The sequence below is a fragment of the Macrotis lagotis genome, chromosome 2 (genome assembly GCF_037893015.1).
Source record: "Macrotis lagotis isolate mMagLag1 chromosome 2, bilby.v1.9.chrom.fasta, whole genome shotgun sequence".
In the NCBI taxonomy this organism is placed as follows: domain Eukaryota; kingdom Metazoa; phylum Chordata; class Mammalia; order Peramelemorphia; family Peramelidae; genus Macrotis; species Macrotis lagotis.
Window position 1 is genome coordinate 337,551,673 of NC_133659.1, and position 12,142 is coordinate 337,563,814.

Here is a 12,142-nt window from a genome sequence, read left to right on the forward strand (position 1 = left end):
AAAGTTGTTCTTTGGAGACAGGAGGAAACATCGGTTAACTAAAGCTCATATAATCCATTCATGCTGGTAAAGTTTGAGAAAGATCCCCAGTGACATGGACTGGAGGCTTTGTCTCTTGTTTGTTTGCCCTTTGGCCCAATGGAGCTGGAGTTGGAGTAGGAGCTGGGTTGGGGCTGGAGGAGAGACTGGGGCTGGGGCTGAGTGGCCAGGTCAGGCAAAGTCACACATTGTCCAGGTGGTGCACTCAATGAGATGTTTTCTCTTGGAGGGCATTTTATCTGCTACCTTTTTTAGACCTGCCTTAGAATTTTCTCTTCTTTATGTATTTCCTTACATTATTAACACACCTGAAGCCATTTTTCCCCATGGTATTATCTCTAGGATGAGAAAGTGCCTCAGGGAACCTTAGGGGGAAAAATGCTTGAATTCTTTTTTTTCCTACTTTTGTTCAATGAGTAAAATTACAATACTGTTTTTAATACTATATTATGTGAAATTTAATTAATTTCCAATGTTTTTAAGCTACTTAATCCACAGTGTATTGTGAAATCTAAATTCAATAAATGAACAACTATAAAACAACAGCAACAAAAAGAACCAGCCTTGGAGCTGGGCCAGGAAGAGTTAGATGATCTGGACAGTGTACCAGTTGGGATGAACAACATGTGTGTAGTCGCTGTGTGTCCTTATTGATCTCTTTAGAGAAATCCCATTTTGCTTCCTTGTTGGCTTTGTTCCCCTGTGAGTCTTCATATGCATAGAATGAAAGTATTGTCTGCATTTTACAGATGAAGACAGTGGGTTGGAGAGAGGTTATGGCACTATCTATCTTACCTACCTAAAGAATGAAGCACTGGAACAAAGCTGTCTCAGGCCCTAACCTTGCAGCTCCAAGTATATGAGAGTTATCTTGTGTCAAGCATTCTGGTTTGGCAATCCCCTCTGACACAGCTCTAGGCCTCCCTTCCCTAATCTCCACAGATAAGCAAATTGAAGTTAGCAGTCTCTCAGGGACCTTCTGCTTCTCAGTCCATAATCTAGTCCTTGGAAGGCAGGGAAAGAGCATTGGTTCTCAGGACCCCAAGAGCCGAGATTGGTTATATGCTAGCTTGGACACTCATTTCTCTGGTGACTGTGACCAACCGTACTGCCTTGGTCCTCCGTGGCCCCATCCCTGGAATGGAGGTTAGATTAGATGACCTCTGGGCTCTCTTCTAGATCTGGAATTAGGATCCTGTGATCATGTCATTTAATCCTCATAGTGATCTTGGGAAATGCCTGAACCCCGCAAAATACCTTACATTTTTTTTAAAAAGCTCCAGCTTGACTTATTGACCCATCCTTGTTTAACTGTTGTTAGAGAAAAGAAGGTGAAGGCATTGTAAACCTTAGTTTACTATCATCATTTCCTTCTACTTCTGAAAAGTCTCAGGGACAGGCTCAGAGTGAAAAAAATTTTGAGTGGATTTAATCTGTGAAGCTTTCTATAGTTTAAACAAATAATTGAGTCAAAATCCTGAGATCTCTAATAGCAGAATGTGTGTGTGTTATATGTATATAGATTTTAATCTTTCTAAATTTTTCCTCTTCATTTTTCATTCAATGGAGAATTAGTCCAAATTCTACTTTGTAAAGCCACATATAAAATTCCATACTGATTTTACAATAAGTATATTTGCAAAATTTGATAAAGTTAGAGAGAATTGATTTCTTGAAACAAGTACTAATTTTTTTCCTAATTTTTAAAATTTATTTTAAGGCAATGGGGTTTAAGTGACTTGCCCAAGGCCACACAGCTAGGTAATTAAGTGTCTGAGGCTGGATTTGAATTCAGGTCCTCCTGACTCCAGGGCCTGTGCTCTATCTGCTGTGCTACCTCACTGCCCCACAAGTACTAATTTATAAATTTTAAAATTGCATTTTTAAAACTGCAAATTCACCCTTCTTGAGGAACCATGTCTTTCTTCTACAGTTGGTATATGGGATACTCAGACAAAAAATAACTTTTACTATGAAATTTTTTCTGTTTAATATTTAATTTTTACACTGGAATATTTTTACATATTTATACTGTAATATATTCTCATTTGGTATTCATTGTGGAAAATAACACTTGTTGGTAATTCAGAATTTTTTTCTCTCATGGAAACTGCTTAAAGATGTATTATCAGAAGATAATGTCTTTACTTTTTTTCTTAGTGTTTTCCAAGTGCCATTGCCAGTCATGTAGCAGCTGAATATCCAAGTAAATGCTTGGTAAGTAAAGACTGATTTCTTGCCTCCTTTTCTGAATTATTCTCTCTAATAAGTCAATCAATAAATGTTTGTTGAATTTCTAGTTGGTCTTTCATTCTGGGCTGAGTTACATGGTGGGGTTCTGATGGAATTGCCAAGAAAAATTGGTGCACATTGATGGCTTGATTTAACCTACTACATCTTAGCAGCAGCCATTGCTCTGGAGGGCCTTGGCCTCAGTGGCTGGAGTGGAGGAGGACTAACTGGTTATTGCCAAATACAAAGATGCAGAGATGGCTCATACATCACAATACATCCTCCTCATACTTCACAGAATTTTGAGTTGGAAGAAGAACCTCTACTAATAAGTTTTTCCTGATATCTTTGTAAACTTTTCTTTTTGAGGCTTTGGAAAATTTCCCCTTTGGGTAAGATTTGGGATTCCATATCTTGGTTGAGCTGAGTTTTAAACTTGTTCTCAGAGCCTTCACTCTATATCATCTGGTGTATATTCTTCCATGTAACTTCCTTTGATTTCACTTTTTATTGACTTAGATAAATGAGTTTCTTTGCCGTCTCCCATTGTGGAACTGGTGGCACAGTGAATAGAGCACTGACCTTGGAGTCAGGAGGAGTTCAAATCTGGCATCAGATACTTGATACTTACTAGCTGTGTGATCTTGCACAAGTCACCTTCCTTGATTGTCTTACATCCAGGGCCATCTTCAGTCATCCTGATTCATATCTGGCCAATGGACCCAGATGACTCTGGGGGTGGGGTGGGGAGTGAGACCTGTGACTTAGCATAAGCCGTTTGTTTGTCATGGCATCACTTCCCTGATGTTCTGGTCTTCTTTGAGAATGAAAGATAAACATCATCGGTCCTAGATATAGATCTTGGCATCCTCCTTTCTCCATTAATTAATAACAAATAGAAATCTAGTTTGAACCTAAAAACCATGTCCCCTAGACTAGTAATATTTAAGGGAGCAGATAGAATTCTTTCTCAATATCCCCTTCTTTTTGAGGAAATCAATCATCTTGCTCTAACCTCTTGTTTTCCCTCCTAGCTTGAATTCAAATCTTCCTTGGAGAAGGATAGAGGGAGAAGAGGCTAAAGGTGCCTCACCTCTATTTGAGCCACAGGCTGCAACTCCCATGCTACATGGGGGAATAGCTTTTGATGCACTAGAATATAGATTAGATCCCCAAAGACCTTGTTCTTATCTTAGATCCATCATTACTGTTTCTGTGAATTGGGACAAACTAGGTCTCTTCTGAGATCATTTCCTTCTCTAGGAAATGATTATCGCTGTCCTGCTTTCTGCATGGAGGGGAGTGGAGGGAATGGTGGAGATGATTGTTGCTGTTTTCATTGGAGGCTTTAACAAAATATGTGGTCAGTGTTAGAAGTAGCATTGCTTTTCACTGGATCATTGGATGTACTATTGTGAGTATTCTCAAAATGAATTGGACTAGCTAACCACTGTAGAGTAGCTAACTATTCTCAAATACTGATTGGCATGCCTCAGATTTCCATTCCAGACTGCTGCAAAAAAAAAGTCACATGAATTTTTTATTTTCCTGATGCAAATAAAAGTTAAATTTACACTATACTGTAGTCTATTAACTTTGCAATAGTATGATGTCTAAAAAAGTTCATAATTAACTTATTAGTTCAGAATCACTTCAAAATACTTTACTGATTAAAAAAAATTATCATTATCTGAGCCTTCAGCAAAATTGTAATCTTTTTGTTGGTGGAGGTACTTGTCTCAGTGTTGATGGTTGCTGAAGATTAGGGAAACTGGCAATTTCTTAAAATAAGACAAAAATGAAATCTGCTGATTGGTTGACTTTTCCTTTAAAGAAAGTTTTTTTTCTCTAGCATGTGATACTGTTTGATGGCATTTTACCCACAGTAGAACTTCCTTCAAATTTGCAGTCACTCCTCTCGAACACTGCCACTGATTTATTGATTAAGTTTACGTAATATTCTTCAGTATTATTGTGTCTCAAGGAATAGGAAGGACAGACCAGAACACATAACATTTTTTAATCGTTTACCATCTTAGATGATCATGGGTTATGGTGCCCCAAAACAATTATAATAGTAATTTAAAAGATCATTGATCATCATAACAAGTATAATAAAATAATGAAAAAGTTTGAAATATTGTGAGAATTATTAAAATGTGAAACAGAGAAGTGATATGAGCTCCTGTTGTTGAAAAATGGCACTGACAGATTTGCTCCATTGCAGGATTGTCACAAACTTTGAACTGGTATTTGTAGTTTTGTCATTGCCCTTCAGATCCTTGAGGACAGCTTAAGTCTTCTCTTCTCCATACTAAATAGTCTCTTCATCTGATTTTTTTTTTTTTTTAGATTTTTCAAGGTAGTGGGATTGAGTGGCTTGCCCAAGGCCACTTGGCTAGGTAATTATTAAGTGTCTGAGGTTGGATTTGAACCCAGGTCCTCCTGACTACAAGGCCAGTGCTCTATCCACTGAGCCACCTAGCCGCCCCATTCATCTGGTTTTGATATATGAAATAGTGCATTCCAGAGATAGTGCCAGATAGGTCCTGACCATGATCCAATCTTGACTTTTGTCTGGTCCTGAACTCCAGGTTCAGGAGGACTCCAGAAGAAAAAGTGGGGCTGATGATTCTGCACAACCCTGTCTCACTTTTATCCCAGTTCACACACAAGCAATCTAGACATCACCCAGGATGTCTTTGGGTCTCTTTGAAGACAAAGGATGAACAGCAGCAGCAACAACCTACTAGCTGAGCATTCCAGTCAGAAAAGTGGAGTCCTCAGTAAAGATGAGCCAAAAGACCGATGAGGTCAGATTAAAGCTAAAGTATGAGAAGGATAGCCTGTGATAAATCTAGAGAGGTGAGTTAAAACCTCTTGAGTTTATGGAGTAAGGGCATGACATGGCTAGACCTGTGTCTTAACTTGTGCAGACTGGAGAAAGGGAGAGACTAGAAGAAGGGAAAGTAGCCATCTTGGGGAAAGGTGATGTGTCCTGAGCTAGGTTAAATGTAAGATGTTATAGAAGGAGAATTTCTAAGATTTGGCCACTGATTTGTGGTGAGGGTATATGTATGGGGGACTCAAGAATAACTCCAAGGCTGTTAACTAGGAGACAGGGAAAGTTGGTGGTTCCACTGAGAGAAATAGGGACTTTGAGAAGAGGAAGTGGGGGGGGGAGGGGGTCTTAGCCATGTCGAGTTTGTGTTGCCCATGGAGCATCTAGTTGAAAATGTCTTTGTTTTATCTTCATTGGTATGTTCAGATATTTTATGCATTTTGTAGTTGTGTTGAATGGAGATTCTTATGTTCTTATTTTTTTCCAGCCTTGTAAGGACTGTTGAAATGCTGATTATTTCTGTGGGATTATTTTGTATTTTAGTACTCTGCCCTTCCTCTCAGCCTGTTCTTTACTTGCCCTGCTATCTTGCATGGATTGTCAGAACCACAGGCTCAGAATTTCATTGTTGATAAATGAGCTTTTGAAGAAGTAAGCAACTTGGTATTTTTTTTTTGCTTTTTGCTTTTTTTTTTAAGTTTTGGGGGTTAAGTGGCTTGCCCAAGGCCACACAGCTAGGTAATTAGTAAACGTCTGAGGTGGGATTTGAACTCGGGTCCTCCTGACTCCAGGGCCAGTGCTCTATCCACTGCACCACCTAGCTGCCCCAGCAACTTGGTATTGTTGAAAGAGCTTCATGCTTTCATAAACGAGATGCTGGTCAATCTCCTCCCCCTAACCAATTTCCAACCCAGTTTTATTGTCCATAGAAACTGAGTGTCTTAAATCTGAGGTCCTAGGAAGAGGCAAAATAGAAGTGGATCTGGTATTCCAGGGCTCAAGGCCATCATTATAGTGTCATTTATGAAACAGGAGCAAATCTCAATGTCTGTCTTTGTCTCTGAACTCCATTTATGAACTTTTACCTGCCTCCTGGTTATCTGAAACTTAGGATGCCTCATATGGCACTTATTATGTTTTTATGCTTTTTCCATTCTTAGCCCTCCTCCAGATTTCTGCAGTTCCAAGGTTATCCTTTTACTCATGTCTGTTTTTTGCAAGGTTGGAGTCATGCTTTCCCTTTCCCTTTGCCATCTCCTTCCCCTGCCCCATTTCTCTCAGTTGCTGCGTCTTGCCTGTTGTCTTTACACAACATAACATTTCTCATCTCCCTTTTCTTCTCTCACAAAGGCTCTACCCTTGTTTAGGTTCACATCACTTCTGGCTTGGGCTATTAAAGCAGCCTCCTTCCCCTCCAGTCTACCTTCTACATAGGTTCTGAGTTACAGTTCCTAAAGAATAGATGCTTCTGGTTAAGATGGTAAAGCACTAGGCCCTAGGGAAAAAAACAAAAAGAGCAATTATCAGCTCCTCCATCCAGACCAGCACTTCTCTAGAAGCACCTGAACAGCCCAAGAAGGGGCTACTACTGCTGCTTTTGGCCCTGCTTGTTCTGATTCTTCAACCTTGCATCTATTGGGGAATGACTTGAAGATCATGGATTCAACTAGTTGTCTTTGTATCTGGGGTAGCAGCAACAGATCATGGACCATAATGGAGACATAGATTGTTTTCAGTAGAGTGCTTTCTTTGTCTAGGGGGTTAATGTTGTTTGAGTAAAAGCTTTTCATTTTTATATCATCAAAATAACCCATTTTATCTTTTGTAATTAACTCCATTCCCTTGTTAAGTTGAGAATTCATCCATTTATCCTCAAATCTATGAAAGTTACATGATCTGCTTTTCTCCTAATTTATTTTATGGTATAATTTAAATATTCAAGGGATATCCATTTAGAATTTATTGTGAAAGGTGGTATGAAATGTTAGTTCTGCTAGGTTGATTTTCAGTTGTCCCAGCAATTATGTTTTTTAAAATAGGGAATTCTTTATTAGGCAGTTTATGAATTTCAGTTTTATCAAACATTAGATTTTGGTTAATTTATTCCTGATTCTTTCTTGTATAGACTTTTCCATTATTTTTAACTAATACTAAGAAACTTTGATGATTGCACTTTATAATGTACTTTATTCCTGGAAATTTTTAAAGATTTGTAGTTATCCCACTTGAACCATTGTTTTCATATATATTACCTAAGTGACCTTCACTTGTCCTTTCTCATCCTCAGTTTCCTCATCCATGAAATAGAAAGGCTACAATTCTGTGACCTTCTCGGGCAAATGATATAGTTAGAAGAGCAACACTGGATTTAACCAAATAAGGCATAAGAGATAACAGATGGTATCGTTAATAGGGATGGAAGGCTCTGAGGACGGGGCAGAAAGTTTTGCTGACCATCATCTTGAGCACTGGTTCCCTTTTCTTTTGAACCCTTCTACTCATTTGTTGAGGAGGGGGTCAGAATTGGCCTTACTAACTACTGCCATTTCTGAACTCTCCTTCTATGACCATCCCTTAGGAACCTCTCCTACTTTAAGTAAGATATGACATTTCTTTCTCTATGTCTCCTTTGACCTCACCCTGGTCAGATGTAGGCCTCTTTACTTCCCCCTTAGACTGTTGTAATAATCTGGTGGGGAGGGAATGGTCTGCCTACTACCTGGCTCCACTCAGCTGTCAAATGAATCTTCCCAAATACCTAAAGACCATAATAGTTCCCTTATTAATCAATTCCAGTGCCTTTCTTTCTCTAGGATAAAATATAAAATCTTCTGCTTTGCATGACAACCTCCCTCCCCCATTCTCAGTCTCCTGATACCTTAGGCTGACCCCCCACTACACACACACACACACACACACACACACACACACACACACACACACCACTCTCCCTCCCTCCCTCTTCAGTTCAGTGACTGTTTGCCATATAATTTTGCAATGCTCTCCCTCCTCATCTTCACCTTCTGGCTTCCTTGACCTCCTCCAAGTCTCAATTAAATCTTACTTTTTTCTTTTTTGTTAGGTTTTTTGCAAGGCAAATGGGGTTAAGTGGCTTGCCCAAGGCCACACAGCTAGGTGATTAAGTGTCTGAGACCGGATTTGAACCCAGGTACTCCTGACTCCAGGACTGGTGCTTTATCCACTGCACCACCTAGCCGCCCCTAAATCTTACTTTTCGTAAGAAGCCTTTCCTGATTCCACTTCCTGTCAGCATCTTCCCTTTGAGATCATCTCTATTTGATCTTGTCTTTTGTTGTTGGCAAGTTAATCTTTACCAAGATCCCAGGAGCTGCTTCTTGAGGTCAGGGTCTGTCTTTGCCTCTTAGTATTCTCCTTGCTTAGATGGTGCCTGCCTGCCAATCATTGGAACTCAAAAGAGATCTCTCTGTTGACTTGTCTTAACCTGGATTCCAGTGGGATATGAGGGCCTTTTACTTTTGTTTTATGACAGGCCTACTTTTTTTCCTAATCTTGGGTGATATATATATATATATATATATATATATATATATATATAATATTTATATTTATCATGTAATTCATCATTCCTAATATGCTATGGCCTATTTGCAGGCATTATTCAGATCTCTACTACTGGTAATTTTAATTCCTTTCTGACTAGGGTGTTCTGTGATTTTAACCTCTATGGAATCACCAGAACAATATTGGTGTCTTAACAGATTCTCAAAGAAGCCTGAGATCATCAGAAGCAAAACTCTTTTCCAACTGGATTCTAGCCTGCCCTCTCTCTTCCTTCAGTTCTGGACTGAGCTCATGGGTCATTGGGATATGTCCTAATGGACCAGCCATGTGACTTGTCAGGATGCCCAGATCTTCCCAGATGTAGTCCTTCATTAAAATGTCAGCTCCTTTTTTATTTATTTTCTTTTATTTTTTATTTACAATTCCTTGTAAAGAAGCAGATGGCTTAATAACTTTTCTGTATTAAAGTCAATGGAATATGTCATTATTTTTGATGTTTTAAGTCTGTTTTAGTGTTCCTCCACTTCTGACACTTCACCCTGGCATAGTAGTATCCTTCTTCTTGAATGCAGTGCCAATAGAACTGCTTAGTTCTATCAACAGAAAAACACTTGATTAAGGGCCAGCCAGCTCAGTTAAACTAAAAAAGGAAAATCACTGCCAGGCAGCCACCAACTCCCCAAACCACCTCCTGAGGCAAGAAGAACTGTTTGTTCCTTGGTCAACTTTGTTAAAGGCAGGAGCCAGCCTGCTTGTGAAAATAAAAGGCAGGAAGAGAGGTCAGCTCTGGGACATTTGTGATCCCCTGCCACTGTTGCTTGTTCATATAGATGTATCTGTTTTTCAGGATGCAGAGAATCCTTGACTTACAGCACATCTTTGTCTTGCTTTGAATAGGTTGAAGTTCTGATTGCCATCTGCAGCATCACATCTCCTTTATTGTTCACAGCTTCTGGATATTTATCTTTCAGCATAATGAAAATTGTTGCCATCTTTAAAGATTATCCACCAGCAATCAAAGTATGTATGTCATTGATTTGCTTTTGAGGGAGTAACAAAAGATGCAGTTTTGTTCTCTGTGTTGCTCATGAACATTAAATAGACAGGTTGTTCCAAATCTGTCTTTTCTCCTCACTTCCAGCACTGTCACATTCCACTTCATTCACATTCAGTTATTGATTTCTTCTCATTTTGTGAGGACTGTTTGTCTCTCTTTGGAGCAGGGCTAAGAGCAGCATCACGGAGTCCGTGGGGCACACAATTTAGTGACTATGGGAATATCATTCTCAATGATGTTTCAAGATGGCAGAACTAATTCCCAGCTCCACCAACCTTAGTGTACCTCCATTGCTCCTCAAGCAGTTGCCATTTTCCACTTTGGTCATCTTTATCTTTCGGATGAATGGGAGAGATAGAACCTCAGCATTTAAAAGTTTCCATTTTTCTTTTCATTGGTGATTTTGCCTTATGGTATTTGGATTACATGCATTTGTTCCTTAAAAACAAGAAGACCATGTTAAAGAGAGTCATTAAATCACCAGATATTCATTCAGTGCCTACTGTTTGAAGGACTTTGCTAGGCATTATCACAGATGCAACATGATAGTACAACACTTATATGACACTGTATGTTTACACCAGCTTGAGTCTTATAGACCCCTCTAAAGTTGACCAAGTGCTTTCCAGACTTCTCATTTGATGAGGTATGAGACAGCTAGCTGTAATACAGAGAATTCCATTAAAGGTGTTTTAGAGAGTTACAAAATATTTTGAGAGTTCAGAAGGAGTGGGAAGTAGTGATATCTTCACAGGATTGGTGTTACTAAAATGTAAAGCTTTGATAAGACATAATCCCCCACTCTTTTGGATGTGCTGGACTAGGGTGGGCCTTGGGCTAAGTGGCCCCTGCCATCTCTCTTCAACTTTAGATTGATTTCATGAACCCACCTCTTCTCTCTCTTTGTCTGTTGAGCTGGCTAGCTCTTGGTTCATGGTGTCTTGTGACTTTGCCAGACCACAAGATTCTCTTATTCTGGATGTGACATAAGAGATTGTAAAATCCAGTAGCTTCAGTTTAGAATGAAGGGAAACAAATCCAAAAGCCCAAAGCCTGAAACCTGGACAGTCCCTGAGGAAATGAGTTTTATAGACCTGAATCTTTTCTTCGCTTCTCCTGTAAAGTGTAACTTTATAGTTCCTAGACTTCACCACTTCCTCTCTTTTCTTGGCCACATGTTTCAGCAATCTTATGATGTCCTTCTGTTGCTCCTAATGCTGCTGCTGCTGATCCAAGCCTTCCTTACCATTGGCACTGTCATACAATGTGTTAGTTATAAAGTTAAAATGAAGCTGCAGGATTCATCTTGGGATGCCTCCCAGATAAATAAGCAAGACTACAAAACTGTGGAGGTGAGTGCTTATTGTTGGATGACTTTGACTTTCTGAGGAATGAAGTGATTTTTTTTGAGGTTTTTGCAAGGCAAATGGAGTTAAGTGACTTGCCCAAGGCCACACAGCTAGGTAATTATTAAGTGTCTGAGGCCAGATTTGAACTCAGGTACTCTTGACTCCAGGATTGTGCTCTATCCACTACACCACCTAGGCACCCAGAGTGATTTGTTTTGAAAAGTGTTTTTCCCTTGTTGCCTCTGTGAAGAAGCATTTACTATGTGACAGACACTGACCTAAAGGTTGGTTACAAAGCAAAGATCAAGAGTTCCTGCCACTGACAAGGTCCCATTCTAACAGGAGGCATAGCATTTAGCCAGAACCCATGCATTAAATATGGAATATATGGAGAGTGATTTTAGAAGATTCAAAATATAAGGAGAGTGACTTCAGAGGGGTGCTGACAACCGCCAGGAGATCAGCCAAAGCCAGGAAAGATAAGATGGAGCCAGGAGGAGGGAGAACATTTCACGAGCTGGGAATGGTCAAAGCAAAGACCTGGAGATCAGAACTGGAGTATCATGTGTGACACACTTCAAGTCATCCAATTTGGGTTTGATTGTAGAGTCTATAAAGGGGATAGAATGTAAGAGTGAACAGGAAGGAAGGGACCAGGTTGGGAAGAACCTTTTCTAAGCCATGGAAATATTCAGAAGCCACTGGAGTCTGTTGAATGGGGGTGTGACATAGACCTGTGCTTTAAAACACGAGCAGGGAGAGAGAGAGTAATTAGAAAGAAATCTATTGTAATGATCCAGAGAAGAAGTGGCAAAGGCCTGGACTACAGGAGTGGCCACGAGAAGGGAAACATTCACAATATAAGAATAGAAAAAGAAATGATAAGATTTGTCACTTCGGTTATAAAGATGAGGACACTAACCAGAGTCTGGGATGATGCTGATGCTGTATGGGTAACTGGAAAGGATGACAGTCCCCTTCACATCAATAGGGAAGTTTAGAAGAGGAGAGATTTGGGGGAAAGATAAGGAATTCTGTTTACAAAATGTCTAATTCAAACTTCAATTGGTGTTTGATGAT

At 39.6% G+C, this 12,142-nt stretch overlaps 2 protein-coding genes across 4 annotated transcripts in view; both read left to right on the top strand.

Moving 5' to 3' along the window:
- Nucleotides 1–12,142, top strand: part of LOC141515545 (membrane protein MLC1-like) — a 40,921-nt gene that overhangs the window by 25,305 nt on the left and 3,474 nt on the right. For all 3 annotated transcript variants that reach the window (XM_074227240.1, XM_074227238.1, XM_074227239.1), the window contains 3 exons: nucleotides 2,200–2,256; nucleotides 9,554–9,676; nucleotides 10,898–11,065. In XM_074227240.1, the coding sequence (XP_074083341.1) occupies nucleotides 2,200–2,256; nucleotides 9,554–9,676; nucleotides 10,898–11,065 (348 nt within the window). The remainder of the gene's footprint in view (nucleotides 1–2,199; nucleotides 2,257–9,553; nucleotides 9,677–10,897; nucleotides 11,066–12,142) is intronic.
- Nucleotides 2,211–12,142, top strand: part of TTLL8 (tubulin tyrosine ligase like 8) — a 78,566-nt gene continuing 68,634 nt past the window's right edge. Inside the window, exon 1 of the mRNA XM_074227231.1 lies at nucleotides 2,211–2,256. Coding sequence (XP_074083332.1) covers nucleotides 2,250–2,256 — 7 coding nt within the window. The 5' untranslated portion in view covers nucleotides 2,211–2,249. The remainder of the gene's footprint in view (nucleotides 2,257–12,142) is intronic.